The sequence below is a fragment of the Colias philodice genome, chromosome 10 (assembly GCF_061535455.1).
Source record: "Colias philodice isolate Cphi_HAF_F1 chromosome 10, ilColPhil1 Martin Lab GWU primary, whole genome shotgun sequence".
Classification (NCBI taxonomy): Eukaryota; Metazoa; Arthropoda; class Insecta; order Lepidoptera; family Pieridae; genus Colias; species Colias philodice.
In genome coordinates, this window is record NC_143095.1 from 10,522,025 (window position 1) to 10,539,946 (window position 17,922).

At 34.2% G+C, this 17,922-nt stretch overlaps 3 protein-coding genes across 6 annotated transcripts in view; 2 read left to right on the forward strand and 1 right to left on the reverse strand.

Moving 5' to 3' along the window:
* The window catches only part of Gpdh1 (Glycerol-3-phosphate dehydrogenase 1), a 362,977-nt gene that overhangs the window by 29,453 nt on the left and 315,602 nt on the right, over positions 1 to 17,922 (reverse strand). The gene's annotated exons all lie outside the window — the stretch shown is intronic.
* Positions 942 to 8,230, forward strand: LOC149485447 (aldehyde dehydrogenase 1A1-like). Of its 2 annotated transcripts, XM_089700307.1 has the most exons (11): positions 942 to 1,097; positions 3,740 to 3,844; positions 4,158 to 4,425; positions 4,800 to 4,916; positions 5,133 to 5,320; positions 5,561 to 5,663; positions 5,975 to 6,159; positions 6,595 to 6,759; positions 7,180 to 7,337; positions 7,787 to 7,861; positions 8,100 to 8,230. In XM_089700307.1, the coding sequence occupies exons 1-11, from the start codon at positions 1,071 to 1,073 to the stop codon at positions 8,173 to 8,175; spliced, it is 1,467 nt and encodes a 488-aa protein (XP_089556433.1). In that variant the 5' UTR covers positions 942 to 1,070; the 3' UTR covers positions 8,176 to 8,230. The 2 variants fall into 2 exon arrangements, with proteins under 2 accessions (XP_089556433.1, XP_089556434.1); XM_089700308.1 differs by lacking the exons at positions 7,787 to 7,861; positions 8,100 to 8,230 and having other exon boundaries at positions 7,180 to 7,341.
* The window catches only part of LOC149485448 (leucine-rich melanocyte differentiation-associated protein-like), a 28,422-nt gene continuing 19,380 nt past the window's right edge, over positions 8,881 to 17,922 (forward strand). Inside the window, exon 1 of one of the 3 annotated variants that reach the window (XM_089700322.1) lies at positions 8,881 to 9,093. In XM_089700322.1, the coding sequence (XP_089556448.1) occupies positions 9,043 to 9,093 (51 nt within the window). In that variant the 5' untranslated portion in view covers positions 8,881 to 9,042. Of the gene's footprint in view, positions 9,094 to 14,980; positions 15,678 to 16,143; positions 16,210 to 17,922 lie in introns of those variants that run through there. The other 2 variants (XM_089700321.1, XM_089700323.1) reach the window with 2 other exon arrangements.

Consider the following 17,922-nt stretch of genomic DNA (forward strand, 5'->3'; position numbering starts at 1 on the left):
ACACTGAATACGAGTTTTCATTTACATTCAAAGATCACGAAAAAATGCTTTTGCTCTAGCTTTGGCTCTATGTTCGTTTGATGTAAATTCACCGTAAGGAACAATAGAACAGGTTAAAAGCGCCTTCACATTAAGGGGTTAGTAGCATGATATTAGGCTTCTGACGCGCCACTGTTGCGCTAAAGAAAAACTGTCTATCTGTTTATATTTTAATTAATCCTGGCTATATTACATCATATAAAAACTGGAAAACGGCAAGTAATCACGCGTAATCTATGATAGATAAAATTGTAATCAAAACAAAAACCACACACCATTATATAAGCACGTAATAATACAGGTACAGACGAATTTATTTCATATTTTATCAAGTGCAGTGCAAGTTAACACGGCACCTCAAATTCAATATGCTAAGGTAAATTCATTAAAATGTTACTTGAATTATAATCATCATCACAAACTAACTGTGCTGCGGAATTTCACTCGAGGCAAAAAAAAATTATAGTATTTTTCTGGTACATAAGCTACATCCAAATATCATCAAAATCCGTTCAGTGTTTTTCGCGTGAAAGAGTGACAAGCATACACACAAGCATACATAGATGCCAAATTTAACTTTTATACCTAATAGAAGTACTAAAATTGCTATGTCTATTACGTTATGGCATTTTTAAGTAGGTTTTAATAAAACTGGCGATTATTCCATAACTATAATTACAGATATCAAAAAACTTTAAACTGATACCGAAAGTACAAAAAATATCCAAAATTTTCCTTTAAACAATTTATTTCTTATTAAGTATAAAATTTTAAATTTTGTATTCAAAGCAGATATTCGAAGTGATGTCCTCGTTGCGCAATACAATGCTATAAATTTTTGCACAGTCATCCTCTATAATAGATATCTCTAGTTCTATATTTATCAAAGAATACAAGATTTTTTTTATAAAGTAAACCTGTATATAAGTATACAACACGTTACGCTTGAGTTTATTTGATTTATACATTCAAGTGAGGTGTTGTTCCTTTGCTGTTTTCATAAAAAATAAAAAAGTGCAGTGCAAGTTAACATGCCACCTCATATACAATATACTAAGGTTAGTTTTTAAACTGTTGGTTTAATATTCATGGAATCCATACTTATAATATAAATGAGAGAGAATGTCTGTTAAAATAAAACGTCGGATTTTAATACATAATATATATATTATATGCTTTTTATATGCATTTAATTAAATTAAGATAGAACGTTAAAAAATGGGTCTGACAAACGTTTTTCACTTTGTATGTCAAAAACTGTGTATTTACTTTTTTTTTTGTTTCGTTAGTGTACTTTTTATTACAAAAATAAGGAAAAGGAATAACTATAGCATAGGGAAGGAAAATATATTGTATATGCGAGCGAATTCACGCGCGGAACTTTTTATTTAATGTGCTAAGTCATTCTCTAAAAATGACATAACAACATAATCTTTATTATTTACTAAAAAATAAGTGACAAGGCATAATTTAACTATACTTTATGACTTGCCTGTTTTTGAGGAAATTAAAAATAGTTTATTTTTTATGTACAATTATTTTATTTTGTTTGGATATAAATGAATAAAAAAAATAAAATTCTTATAAAAACACCAGCATTACAACTTTCCATTAATAAATACTTCGATTGATTAAAAATCAAACAAAATTTTGAGTATTAGATACCTTCTTAATACCCATTGTAAATCAAGATACTTCATTATGGCCCTAGCTTTAAATAAAATAATAATAGTTTAAAAGAACTAAAAAACACGCTTTTTATAGAAAACCGAACTAAAAAATAGAAAATTTTATCAAATTAGTGTATTGTCATCGGTCCTCAATAAATCTACAAAGTTTGAACGAAATCTGGCCGTTTAAAGTGGGTCAAAATCGCGCCCAAAGAAGTCGGTTACAAACAAACATACAGGTGAAGCTAATATAAAGCGTGTAAAAACCGAAATAGTCGCAGTCATAAACTTTACTTTTCAGAACCTTAGTATTAATATAGAAAAAAATGTTATATATGTAACGCGTGTTGCGTAAGGGGGACCTATATTACTTGCTCTGTGGGCTAGACGGAATTAAAACCAAAAGTTGGAACTACACTTGCTATAGTTGTAACATGCGCACGCCGCACGCCGCACGCGCAATTGTTTGTCTCCCTCCCTCTCAAGAGAGAGAGAGAGAGAGAGAGAGAGGGAGGGAGACAGACAGAGAAACGAACGAGAAATGAAATGAAACGAAACGAACCAAGTTCTATCAGTAGGACTTCGTTCCATCCGGGTGTGCTTTGGGATTTTACTACTGACGGACTCCTCCTGCTATATTTTTTTCACTTTCGGTCTTCTAGAAGAAATTACTATAATGCGATAACTTGCGACAATTTTTAAATGTGAGCTTCGATTTGTCATTATTCAAAGCAATAAGCATACAGGTAAATTAGCTTGGAGAAATTTTTGCATATGTAGTGGTGTGTATATTACTCAGATCTTAGAGCGCGTTTCCACTATATCGTTCTGGCCTATACAAAAATGTTTCGATATCCTAACATTACTATTTAATTTTATACTTATTCCTAGCAACACTTTTGTTTTCAATAAAAACAAGTTTTTATTTGAAAGAAAATGGTTTTGACTTTATAAAAAAAAATATATCATTCAATTTTACGTCCTTGAGCAAACGACAAGGCGACTACCGTGAAACAATAAAATATAGTGTCCATAATAATTTGTTTCATAATTAATATTTGACCATAATAATTACGAAACAAAACAAATAAATAAATCGTCACTTGGTAGTGGAAAGTGGAAACACGCACAAAACCAGAATAAACCACGTGCCACGTGCAGTCGTTTGGTACCGTTAGAACATAAAGCACATTTCATTCAAAAATTATAATTATTATGTACGTAGTTTAATTGATAAATTTTGTATTTGTTGATTGTTGTTATTATTTGTTATTATTGTTATAATATTTGTTGAAGTGAATTACATGTCCCGCAGCCGGAGGCCCCAAATGAAAACTCAGATGTACTTAAAAACTGCATTTAATAGCTAAAATGAGACTTTTACACCCATGTCTGCACGATGCAGACCGGAGTTAAAGAATGAATTTATACAGTTTAATAATTATAAAGACGTAAGCTTGGATGCTAACTAAGGGAAATCGCATCCACATTCTATTCCCGTGCGAACGGCGTATTCAGCAGTTTTGTATGAAGGCAGGGCCATAACTAGTGTTTAATTTGTGTGTAAGTGTTGTAACTTTATATTGTTAATTCAAAATGGCTCCAGTGTTAAAACATGGTCGAGGCAAGCCTTTGACTTCTCAAACTAAAGAATTAAACTTTAAATGTCGTTTCTTTTTCAGGTTAGTAAATTTTTCATTTTAGTAACATTGTTAATGTAGAAGTTATATGTATGTTAAATGTGCAAATATTAAAAAAAAAGTCTCATCTTTTTCAGAGGAGAAACACATATAGTTTAATTTAAAATCCCTTATATATATAAAATAAAAACTAAAAATAAAATGTTGTTTTATTTTATTTGCTGACCATACACTACTACAAACGCAAAAATTTCTCCAAGCTAATTTACCTGTAAACAAAATAACTAAATAAGAGATCTATCCATACCTGTCATAAAGGTCAAGGGACATTAAAGATTAGATACGTATCTACCTCGTAACCTTATAAAAATCACTTTTTATTCGTTCCAGCTTTTCATCAACAACGAGTGGGTTGACTCGAAAAGCGGCAAAACTTTCGACACGTATAACCCCCATGATGGCTCCGTTATAGCTAAAGTATCTGAGGGTGATAAGGCAAGTATTTACCAATTCTTTATTAGATACAGGTACGGTCGCAGCCTGCAAATATTTACATCCCCTCCCCCAAAATGTACTCGTACCCCCAGAAATATTCAATGTGTCCGTCGTAATTGTCCATTATTCCAAAAAAGTAGAAGGCATTCGTTTGTTATACCGATTTGAATTGTGCAATGCCAAAACGAATGACAGATTTGAAATTGCTTTTTTTATTTTTTACAGTTCAAGAACATTTTCAATTTGTCGAGTAGGATTTGGAGGGGAGAGGAGGTCATTCATTCACAACCAATTATAATTTACATGTTTGTAGGAGGACATCAACCTAGCAGTGGCCGCTGCAAAGAAAGCCTTTGCCAGAAATTCTGAATGGCGGCTCATGGACCCCAGTGAGCGTGGCAAGATCCTTTACAGATTCGCTGATTTAGTAGAGAAAGAGAGCAGTTATCTTGCAGAATTGGAAAGCTACAACAATGGCATGTTATTGAAATTGAGCAGCATGCTTATAAAAAATGCGCCTGATCAAATCAGATATACGGCGAGTTTAGCGGACAAAATTGAAGGAAACACTATTCCGGCTGGTAAGATAATTAATTATATTAGAATTTATATTATTGTAAGGATATTCCGAAGACAGTTCTATACAGAAAGCGCTTCGAAGAGATTGTGCAGTTCAATATTTGCAGGATAAGAATAAGAGAAAAATTCGGGAAATTTAGGAGACATAATTTTAAGAAGGCTTTGAATACTTACAGTTTCATTTTCATTATCATTCAAATTTGTTTAATCCATTAACTACTAAGTGATAAGGCCGCCAAATACACTAAACTGCTCCTTGCTTTTATTTTTGTATGTTTTAGTATGTAAGTCTGTTTAGTTGTATTAAAGAGTAAAATAAAATAATAAATAACTTGTCTTTTTATTTACGAGGGGTTTTCATTGAATGCTGTTTTAGATGGTGATACCTTCTGCTACACTCTGAAGCAGCCAGTGGGTGTATGTGGTCTCATCCTTCCCTGGAATGCTCCCATTATGATGTTCCTCAACAAGGTCACAACTACTTTGGCTGCAGGTATTATTTTCAACCAATATTATATATTCGATCAGTGTGTATGTTTATTTGTTAGTCCTTCTTACAATGAAGGCTTTTTGTGGCACCTATGAAATAGGATTAATCCACGGCCCATCATTAATCCATCGAAAATGTTAAAAGAACGTAGTTTCATAAAAGTCACAAACTGCCATGAATACACTATTACTTCATAAATAGCACCACCACAACTTGCAGGTTGTACTACCGTCATAAAGCCAGCAGAACAGACGCCCCTCACGGCCCTGTACCTCGCTTCGCTCCTCCAAAAGGCCGGAGTACCCCCTGGTGTGGTGAACGTAGTCAATGGCTACGGAGAAACCGCTGGAGTAGCTCTTACACACCACCCTGATGTCGCCAAGGTTTCCTTCACTGGTTCGCTTGAAGTAAGTCCTATTTTATTTGGAACGTACAGTTGTATAAAAATAAGGGAATTTAATAAACATTTCTACAGTTTGGATGGTCCAAATTTTTTTTTGTTCGACAAAAACAAATATTACTATAAAAAATTGTAAGAAATGAAAGGGATGAAATACTATGAGGAAAAGCTCGCGGGCTCACTGGCGTAAAGGCAAGATAAGAATCAATTTCCCTGCTATATTCATTAATCATTATCTTCGTTATAGGTTGGCAAGTTAATCCAACAAGCCGCTGGTGCCAATAACTTGAAGCGAGTCACCTTGGAGTTGGGAGGGAAGAGTCCGCTTGTCATCATGAATGACGCTGACTGTGAGTTAGCAATATTTGATATTTGCTTAAATTGTCACGCTGCAGATATTAGTTATCCTGCAGTTATTTTAGCGCGATGCCACCATGTATCTCAGAAGCTATATCCTGTTTGTATACCCTTCTCAGGCAATCCTTTTATTCTCATCTTCATTAATGTAATTATTTAACTTTTGAAACAGTTAGCCTATTTAGAAATGGGCTTACCCCTACAAATATTCATGGGCAATGTGCGGTGTTAAGGAAATTAATAAAAGCAACTTCTCAACAGACGATAAACTCGAATGATTAAATTAACAACTATTAAATTCCAGTGGCTGCTGCCATTCCCTTCGCTGCCTTCGGTGTGTTCACACACCAGGGTCAGATCTGTATCGCTGCATCCCGCCTATACGTGCAGTCTGGTATTTACGACCAGTTTGTGAAGGGCGCCGTAGAAATGGCCAAGAACTATAAGATTGGAAACCCCTTCGATGCTGATACGCAGCATGGACCTCAGGTATTTTATTAATTTAATACTAGCTTTCCAACCCTGACTTCACCCGCTTTGTCTAAAAATTAACAAACTATATACATACCTATTAGTCTAAGAGCCCGTGGGAGATCGTCCTTCACCGATCTGATAACCAGATGAGACGTATTTTTTATTAAATATTTTTTATAAACAAATATGTCTATAATTGCTTGCCTATCGAAAAGTGGTCATGGCTATTTTTAATTAAATTAACTTTTATCGATTTTTTTTTCATCACTTTCATACTTTGGATACCCAAATTAAATGTATTCAACCGATAGTTTTTGATACACAGAATATGCCTAGGTATGCTTGCCTACTCATTTCAGTGTATAACTACCTGGCAAGCAGGTGTAAACAGGTAAGTCAAAATAGGTGTAAAAAAACTTTGTAAATAATATGTAACATAACACATTACAGATCGACGAAGGAATGATGAAGAAAGTACTAGGCTACATTGAAAAAGGCAAACAGGAGGGTGCCAAGCTCCTGGTTGGCGGTAAACAGTCTGGCAGCAAGGGCTACTATATTGAACCTACTGTCTTTGCCGATGTTCAAGATGACATGACCATTGCTAAGGAGGAAGTGAGTAAAGATATTAATAATATGGTGAAGATGATGATGATTAGATTAACTTAAATAACATAATAGATATTGGAACGAAGTTCCTTATAGCGCGTTGCGTAAGAGGGCTAGACGGAATTAACACCAAAAGTTGTTATAACACTTTTTGCTAAATTGTAAGCCGTGCGGCATACGCGTGTTTCTCTGTTTGTCTCTCTCTTTCTCTCTCTCTCATAGAACTTCGTTCCATCTGGGTGTACCTTAACACCTCTCAAGTTTTTTTTCTAAATCACTAGTAAAAATTCCATAATTTTACCAAATTAAAATACCTACACGAGAAATCGTAACTACATTAAGTACTAATCGACCAAGATTTCTTATTTGAATTGTTTGAAAATATGGTTGAAAAAATGTTATAATTTACTTTCAAATCTCCCGCAGATCTTCGGCCCAGTGCAAAGCATCCTGAAGTTCGAGACATTGGACGAGGTTATTGACCGTGCTAACGCGACCAAATACGGCCTAGCCGCTGGTATCTTCACCACCAACGTGAACACAGCTATTCAGTTCTCTAAGAATGTTGAAGCTGGTATAGTTTGGTAAGTTTGCAGCAACATCTCGCTCTGAATCACGCAAGCGAAATGTTTTCGCTATAGAGAATACATATACAACTTACCAACAATCTTCAAACGGTTTCGATTACACCACAGCAGGACAACCCCCGGAAGACACCACGGACCAAACTGTCTTCTTGTATTATTTGTAAATATTGCACATAATTTCTTCATAATAAAAAAAAACTGAATCAACTGCTAATAGTACCTACATTTATTTATACATAAAAACATGAATTTAAAAATAGTTTAATGATGAAACTTTCATGAAAAATATATTGATATATTCTACCATATTCTGTATGTTTGATATGGAGAATTGAATTTCAAGAGATTTGATTTGAATTTCGAACATAGGCTCCCTTTGCCCTAATATCACTCGAAAAATTGGTGTTTTGTATCTTTTTTAAATACAATTAATAGGTATCTTTCAGGGTTAATACTTACATGAAGATGTGCACCCAAGCACCTTTCGGTGGTTTCAAGGAGTCTGGAATCGGACGTGAAGGGTGAGTTTGATAGTATTAATTTAATTATATACCTATTAAGTTTTTATTCACCACCACAGGAAATCACAACCTCAATTATTATTTAACTGTAGGTACATATTTGCAACATTATTCAATGTACAGATCTAAAAAAAATAGTTTTACGAGGAACTACATAAATAGAGTGACTTATCAAATATTTAAATTTTAAATGTTGATGGAATCAGGAATTTTTTTTTTACTTTTTTTTTTGTTACAGAGGTCAACACTGTGTTGACGAATACCTTGAAGTGAAGACAGTGACTATGGCTGTACCAAAGAAAATCGGAAATTAGGATCAAGGTCGTTTAGGATTATTATGGATTTAATAAAAATGTTATTGTTGCAAAATATTTTTCTTTTCATCCCATAATAAAATTTTTTTTTAGTTCTTTGTCTAGTTAATTGAAACGAATTTGGAATATTTTTATCGCTTAGATAGAAAAAAAGTTATATTCCATCTCATTTTTAAATTCAATAATATTATAATATCGAAGTTTATCGAAGAAAGATCATTCAATCGATACCGGAAGTACGTTAAGAAATTGGCGATTTTTTTATCTTAAATTAATAGTTAAAGAGTTGAGATAATATTAAAATATTAATTGCAAATCCGCATACTTATATTATAGCGACAACTAGATAGCAAACTCAGAATATATATTTGTATTTTATTCTGAAACAAATTAATATCTATTTTATGCAAAATTCTTCTTGTTATAATAATTATTAATGTACAGCTATCGGTTTAAATGTGTGGGTTGGTGACTGTAGTTTTCAGGATTTTCATATAATAATTATGACATTAAAGCTCTTCTATTTGTTTGTACTGTTCTGTGGTTTTATTCATTAATAAATATTCAAATTTTTCCAATGATAAATCAGTAATACCTCTGCACTGTGTTTGTGTACGCCTAGCGGAACAGAATCGTTCATAGTGACTTTGAAGTTGACACTTGACATAAAATTTGACAGTTAAAAGTTTTTAATTTCCGAAGTTTGACGGAAACACTTTAAACTTCAAGTTTGTACTTGGTTTGATTTTATAGGAATATGAAGTGTATTTGGTTAATCATTTATTATTTCTATCGAAATATTACTATAATATAGTGGAGAGGTGTTGTTTTATACTTTAAGTTAAAAAGTTGTGAAGTGTGTTTAGAATGGAAGGGAATCACATTAATAACTTCGCCTTAGCATTTAAAAATAATCGAGTAAGTATTACCTATTTTAAATATTTTATGATAACAATAATTATACTGTTAATGCAAAAATATGATCTCATGCTATATAAATATTTATGGCATTATTTTATATTAATAGCCATTATAAGGAATCAACTTCCTACCTATTACGATTATAACTGTGTGTGAAAAAATATATTTTAATTAAAATATATTTTAATAATTAATATCGTGGCTAACGCCTGAACTTAAGTCACTAATCAATAAAAAAAATCGTGCTAAGGCTTTATTAAAGGCAAATAATTCTCCAGCTAGTCGCGAAAGATACAGAACAATTCGCAACCGCTGTAGTACAATGTGTAGGGACGCGCAACAACGACACATTCATGGCTCAATTGAAAACGGAGACCCAAGCAAAGTGTGGAAATTTTTAAAGTCTCTTGGTGTTGGCAAACCTTCTCCTTCTTCAATCCCTTCTAACGTTAATATTGATTCACTTAATACTTTTTTTTGCTCTTCTCCTTCACTTGATCCGCATTTAAAAAAATGTACTCTTGACCTTCTTTCTAATACTCCTCTTCCTAATTCTCCTCCTTTTTGCTTCAGTCAGTTTACTGTGAGTAGCGTTAGGAATGCTATCTTATCCATTGCCTCTAAATCTGTTGGTTGTGACAACATTGGCCGTAATATGATCATTCCTATTCTCGACACCTTAACTCCCACTTTAACTCACATCCTAAATTTCTCCATTACGTCCTCTCAGTTCCCAACATCATGGAAAGATGCCCATATTATCCCACTTCCTAAAAAAAGCAATCCTTCCGCATTATCTGATTTCCGTCCAATATCCATTCTTCCTTTCCTATCCAAAGTTCTCGAACGTCTTGTCCATAACCAGTTAACGACCTTTATAAACTCCCACAGTCTTTTCGATCCCTTCCAATCCGGTTTCCGTCCTGGTCATAGTACGGCCACTGCCTTAGTTAAGATCACCGACGATATCCGAATGGCAATGGATAACAAGCAACTTACTCTCCTCACATTGATTGATTTTAGTAATGCGTTTAATTCTGTAGATCATGATATTCTCTTAAAATTACTTTCTTCTCTTAATATTTCCGATACTGTAATTAGCTGGATGTACGACTATCTACGGGGACGCCGTCAACGTATATACAGTAATGACTGTCATTCATCTTGGTGTGATGTCGTTGCCGGTGTTCCTCAGGGTGGCGTACTGTCTCCTCTTTTGTTTTCTCTATTTATTAATTCCATCACTCATAACATTTCCTCTTTATATCACATGTACGCAGATGATCTGCAAATATATACTCACTCATCATACGAGAATTTGCCTGATGCAGTACGTCAAATCAATAAGGACCTTGAATCAATAATAAAATGGAGCAAAGCACACGGAGTGAATATAAATCCAGCTAAGACCCAATCAATCATAATCGGGAGTCGACATTTCATTAATAAAATTGACTGGGTCACCATCCCCAAAGTTATTGTTGACGGTGTTATTATCCCCTACAGCTCTAGTGTCAAAAACCTAGGAGTATACTTCGATCAGACTCTTTCATGGACACAGCAGCTTCAAGAAGTGCGAAAAAAAATGTTCGGTTCCTACAGTTCTCTCAGACGTTTACGTAACCTTCTTCCTATCCCCACTAAAATTGAGTTGGTACAAGCTTTACTTCATCCAATCCTCGATTACTGTGACTGTGCCTATCCCGATCTTAATGAAAACCAATTAGATGCTCTCGAACGCCTTCAGAACCTCGGCATAAGGTACATATTCGGTTTGCGAAAATATGACCACGTATCCCACTTCCGTACGAAACTCAAGTGGTTGCCAATACGTTCTCGACGGAATGCACGCATACTTCATCTTCTTTACGGCATATTGTTTGACGCTAGAACACCGGACTATCTTAAGAAAAGATTTATATTTCGTCACTCCAACAGCTTGGTATTGAGATCTCCTTACTCCCTTTCACTTCTAATTCCATCTCATCACTCTAACTTCTACCATCACTCTTTTACTATGTACGCTATTAATCTTTGGAATTCGTTGCCAAATTCAATCAAACATGCGCAAACCATATCTACGTTCGATAGTTTGGTAAAAAAATATTATCTTTCGTTATAAATTTATAGTTTATACATATATTTATTAGTAATTTTTAATATTTTAAATTTATGTATACTATTAAACATTGTATGTATTATTATTACATAATATGTAGGTATATATATTGGTGTACTATATATATATATATATATATATATATATATATATATATATATATATATATATATACATGTATTTTATTTTATTTATTTATTTATTTATTTTTAAATATTAAGTGCTCTTTTGCTCACACCTCCATAAATGTATTCTTCCAGCATTTTCCAATATCACAGGTTGTCTGGTAGAAATCACTTGTAAGTGATAAGACCGCCTTTTGTACATTGTTCCTATGCGCTGTTTTCTTCTCTGTTATTTTATTTGGTGTGCAATAAAGAATTTATTATTATTATTATTATGTTTCTCATTTCCATAATACTCGGGTACCACCAGAAGGACAGTACCCGGATCTTTGGAAGGCTTACGTGGGGACACGGATCCAACACGCAGAGGCCCTTTCGAGAATTTTAATGTGTTGTGGGACACCAGCCGCAGCCTGCCCATGACTGCACTATAGAGATACAGCCCTGGGCAGTCCGCGGCCGATGTAGGACTATTGCAGGGTATGGAAATTTAATGATTGGGCTATGGATTGGGGTGCTAAATGGACTGGTACTGAGGACTATGGGAAACTATGGCACCTGCCTTTCTACTAAAAGAAAGTAAAAATATGTTGGCAGGTGGTGACTCGCCCTCTCACTGTATGGGCCCCCGAAATAAGTCGCTGCAATAGTGCGACAAGGGGACAACATATTGTGAGCAGCTAAGGGTGGAGAGGCGTCCCTGGACTTTAAACTACGATCACGCGCTCCCTGAGGGTCCAGCATCACGTGCCCACTCGCCACTTACGCTTCGCATCCACCCTTCGAGCTAAAAGCTCTCGCGACTCCACTCTGGCCGGCCGGTTAAGGCAAGCCAGAGGTGGGGGTCCTGTCCTCGTCAGGCTTCACTCCGACCGGCCGGTGAAGGCGAGCCGGAGATGAAGACAGGGGCCTCCCCCGGGAGCACTCGGTTCCCGCGGGGTCGCTACTCCCCGACACCCCGCCACAAGGTGTCCTGCGGGTTGACTGATTGCACGGGTGGAATATCTATTGTCACGTAGACAATAGATATTCCAACCGTGGGCGATGGGGTCGTCACATCCCTACGCCCTTATTATTATTATTATTATTTTAAATATTCTTGTAATTGCACCAGAATAAATTGAAATGTATATTAATGTGGTATGGCATGGTAATCCTCAATTCATTACTATAACTAATATAGAAACCTGTATTTTTTATTCTTATTTGAATTTGAATACCCAGTATTACAATATAACCAACCTTTTTGTTTATAATTACTTAATTACTAATTATCTAATGAAGAAATTATACATACTTGCATCCATAAACAATGTTTCTTATTAAAGTTGATGCTTAATGCTGATTTCTAATTGAATCTCCACCCACACATACTTAAAATAAAAATAAAAATTATGTACATAATATAATACAAAATCAATTTATTATTAAATCTGTACTATAATATTATAAAGCTGAATAGTTTGTTTGTTTGTTTGAAATTTGAATGCACTAATCTCAGGAACTACCAGTCCGATTTGAAAAATTATTTTGGTGTCAGTTAGCACATTAATCTATAGGCTATACCATCACACTAAGATCAACAGGAGCGGAACTACGGGTAAAACCGCGGGGCACAGCTAGTATATAATAACATGAAGCAAACTGTATCTGTATGTTAGTTATAATACAATAAAAATATTGTCATTACAACAAGCTGAAACAATTTAAAAGAATAAGAGAGAATTTATATTTGTGCTAAACAAACTTCTAAACTATTAAAGAAGTTAACTGCAATACAAAGACAATGTTCTGCAGTTAACTTCAAAAACTTCAACCAAACCTTTGAGTTATTTCATTATAAAATATGGAACTTGGGTGAATTTAGGGCAATAATATTTAAGTATAACTAGCTGTCCCGGCAAAAAATTTTCTGCCTTACACTCACTCACAAACAGACATCATATTAGATATATGATGTCTGTTTCTCAGATCTACCCAATAGGCAAACAAAATTTCATGATAATCAGTCAAGCGGTTTGAACATCAAACCTTGCCATAACAATAATTACTATTATTATTAAGAAAACAAAAAAACTCGACTGCTTATTTATGAAGCCTGTGTTCTGTACTGTAACCAAGATTAAAACAATACTTCATCAGTCAAAATTAATCCAGCAGTTTGGGCAGTAGGGTGTGTCATACATACAAACAATTGAAAAACCTTACCCCCTTTCTTTCGCAGTTGAGTAGCAAAGCTTGTTGGTAAAAAAGTTATATGTTTTTGTAACATTGACCCCATTGTAATTGTGGGTTGGTAACAAAATCTACTTGTAAATGGCTCTGATCATGACATTGTGAAGTTGTTATTGTGGTTAACTACAATATAAGCACTGCCACCACATTTATATGTTTCAAGGTATCTCTAACTATTATTACTATTTTGGTCAAGCTCACAATACTTAAGTTATTGCATGAAAAAACTTTTTACATATTATTATAATGTACTTCAGATTTCAATAAGAACCAACACTTTCGCAGATTATTTAAACATACATATTTATGTATAAATATTATAACCTTATAAATGGGCTATCTAACACCGTAAGAATTTATTATATTATAGTATAGATTATATTTTTGTAGTTTATATTTGTTTGTGTTTACAAACATAATATTAAATCTTGCAATCTTGCACACCAGAATGTAAGCAGTGTTTATCATTGCATCAATAATTTTATATTTAGGTATCATTGTTCTTATATGTACATATTATTACTAGCCGTCCGCCCCGGCTTCGCCCGTGGTACATGTTTACGTTTTCTCTTCATAAGAACCATCCTCGTACTTCAAGGAATATAATAAAAAAAAATTATTGAAATCGGTTCAGCCGTTCTCGAGTTATGCGCTTACCAACACATTTTGCGATTCATTTTTATATATAAGAAGATAATTACTCCCACATATATTATTCTATCATTTGATGTTGTTTATTGCTTTGTAATTTACTCATGGACATTATGTACATATCTTTTGTACTTTATCATTTACAAAGGACTGGTCCTTTTATTTACATACTAGCTGCGCTTTTCGGTTTCCCCCGCGTGGCTACACTCCTGTTGGTCTTAGCGTAATGTTATATAGCCTATAACCTTCCTTGATAAATGGGCTATCTAACACCGAAAGAATTTTTCAAATCGGACTAGTAGTTCCTGAGATTAGCACATTCAAACAAACTCAGCTTTATAATATTAGTATACATAATAATGTCCATAAACGAATTGAATTTTTTAGTTTCCATAATTATTGACCAAATCCTAAGCAGAAATAAACATATTATGTAAATAAATGAATTGAAGGATAATTAAAATACATGTTTTACTTGTAAATGTGATGGAAAATTCTTGTTTTGTAGTTTAGATCTAGATATTAATTTGACATTTAACCATATTTATTCTAGTTCCAACTTGGCCTTGTGATAAGCTTATTGATGTCAAAAGTAGGTGTTGATCCCATATTCCTATCCAACTATACTAATATAATAAATCTGAAGAGTTTCTTTGTTTGAACGCGCTAATCTCAGGAAGTATTAGTTTGAATTGAAAAATGTTTTGTTCATTTATCGAGGAAAGCTTTGGCTATAAGCTATATAGTATAACATCACGTTACGCCTAGCAGAAGCAATAAAAAAAGTTATAAAAATATTCCTTTTGAGATCAGACAACAGTTTTCTGGGTCAGCTAAGTCCAAATAATAACTAGGACATTTCAAATACATATAGGTAACCAACTTGCTCAAATCAAGATATTCTCATATTACCGGGATCGTGACCTAGCCTACTTGCGATGCAGCGTACAAGGCCACATATTAATTATAATATAGTAACCATAGCTCGAAAATAGCTCGAAACCACTATTCCATAGAAGCATTTTTTCAATGTCACCCTTATTCAATTACGCGCCCATCCCAGCATGTAACTCATAAATGCAGCAGTTACTTTCCTCGCGTCGCATGTCGTTCGAGCGTTAAGTAGCTATTTGAATATGATCGTCGCGATTTCTCTGCTGTTCTCCAATTTGACGAGAATATTGTTCGAGAACCAGCACGCTCTGTTCAACGTCAGTGCTATAGCTGTCACCCTACTGGAGACTTCCGTGTGCCCGTTGGCGATCGTGAAATTGATGTTGATAGTCACGAGGAACGGCGGGATCGTCAATAGTCTCAAGTGTATCGCTGGACCGCGGTATTTAAAATACAGATATGTGTATAACTTGAAACTGACGACGCATGATGACACGCGTCGAGTTTCCTTTGTGACTGTTGTGCTGGAGGGGCACGGAAGTGTTAACACATGTCAGGTAATATCACGCACAGCCAACACGCAATACGTACCTGACACGATGGAACTGCTAGGAGTCTTATTGTTGAATACGCTGCCACACTTTCTCATTCCTTTGTACTTGGTGTAGGAACTATAACACATATTGATGACAATACTGTACATTTGTACTAGAACATATTGAAACAATTTAAAACAATACATAGAATGCAAATGGTTTCAGCCGTTATGTATTGTTATAATGGGATTACCGCGGAATATTTCTATTATTGTAATAAGATTATATTGAATAGTTTACTCCTTTCTTCTTACAGAAAATTCTAATGAGCTTAATTGAGTATAAGTACATTATGTCAGTTCATGTTCACCGTTTGTTCTGATCTACACGTTATTATTCGTTGAAATTAAATTTTAATTATAAATTGTCGATTTATCATAACTACGTAGACAAAGAATTTCCCATTGGAAGATTTTCTTCAAGTGCCTCTTAGTTACATGTGATGGAGACGAACGGAATTTGGGAAAATATTGCATTTGTGGAAAAGAACCAGGTGAGCGTAATTCTCACTTTAGATAATACGAAAAATCTTAAGAGAATTTGTATTTTTCTGCAACCGTGGAGGTAGAAAATTGAATATCATTTTAAACCCGTTGAATTTCTATCTCACCATAGTGAAAAATATTGCAAGTAGTGGAAAATTACATAGTATCCTAGTAACAGACTTTCAAATATATACCAGTAAGTAACTTACAGACTTTCAAATACCAGTGAATAACTTATTTTATCAACTAGCACTAATTGGGGATCGAAGTCCTGATTACGCTATCAATGTTGAATTAAATTTAGTCGCAATACAACATTTATAAATAAACTAAACTCAAGATATAAATAAACTGATTGATTTTAGCTCATAAATATGTTGTTATTGCGTATAGTGTTGATAATATTAAATAAGATGCGATAATAACTCACAAAAGACATACAACAAGTCAACAAGTATGCTGCAATCGTCTTCTGTTTGATCAGGATTTAAACTTCTTGCGATAACACAATTAGTTCAAATGATAAGCCAAGGCTGGGTATTAAGTGTGCACTCAAAATCTCTTGTAATAAATGCTAGAAATTTATTTTACCGGTTTCACAAATCCAAAGTATTCCAAAAAATTGACTCTTTATCATTCCACTTCGAATCAATTTATTAACATATTATGTATGTATGTAAGGTCATGGTGTTTTATGTAGAACCTCTAGTGGAACGTTTATTCACTCGCATTCACTTCGAAATGTAACCCCGTCTTCTTTCAAACAGATATTTCAATGACAGAAAAGGATCGTTTCAAATTGCTCTATCTCTGAAGAATACGGAATAGAACATATACGAAAGCAATCCTTTTCAATACGTAGGTATGCAAATAGTTATTTCTCTATAGAGAATCAAATGGTTGACTTAAATCAAGTACTTAATATTTGGAACATGATTCAACTTTCTACTCAGCATTTCAGAAATTGCATAGAACATTAAAACGTGAAAGACCTACGACATTATGACTAGATGCAATTATTTTAAAAACTAAACTACGAATTTATAAACCTAAGGGTGGGCAGAAATGTGAGGATATAATATATGGTGCAACCGACTGCAAGGAGCGAATAAATTAGCGAACGAAAAGCGACCTTCGAAATTGGTTGCATTCATTTGTTTTATCTATCATGAGATCTTCAGTTCTTCCACGCTGTTCCTTCCTCGCCTGTAAGTAATTATTAGCTTTTTGTAACTTGCAGGTAACTAGGTACGTAATTATACATCCCTATAATAAACAAAATCTCTGCCCTAACCGACAACATAATAAGCCAGTTAGACCTTGAACTAATAATAATACGTGATGTATTGACGATACGTCCTCTTATTGGCTTGAGAGCACTTCCCCACATAATGAACTTCGCACGGAAAATAAATGCAAGTATAAAGATAAAGTGAGCCACAGTAAAGATAACACCGTTATAAAACATGATATTACAACTGGAGACAAGGCCCTTAAACTTTATGCGGCGAACTTATGACGTATCACCGGACGCCAGTTACGATCAAATGTAGGGATATTGTATTTTTTATCGTCACCATGTCGTAAAGAGATTTTGTTATTTGTGGAAGATCGTGACAGTTTTAAAGTCTCTAATCTTTCACTGTCTGCTCTTTCATGTCTGAATATTTTGTAAGATACAGGGAGAAATACGTATCTTACAGACAAAACCCATCAGATAC

What these genes read in the sequence shown, in the direction of transcription:
- LOC149485447 (XM_089700307.1), top strand. Translation starts at nt 1,071, where the DNA reads ATGCCACCTCATATACAATATACTAAG. An exon ending in CATCATGAATGACGCTGACT is followed by an intron (nt 5,664 to 5,974) that starts GTGAGTTAGCAA and finishes ATTAAATTCCAG; the next exon opens with TGGCTGCTGCCATTCCCTTC. An exon ending in TGACCATTGCTAAGGAGGAA is followed by an intron (nt 6,760 to 7,179) that starts GTGAGTAAAGAT and finishes AATCTCCCGCAG; the next exon opens with ATCTTCGGCCCAGTGCAAAG.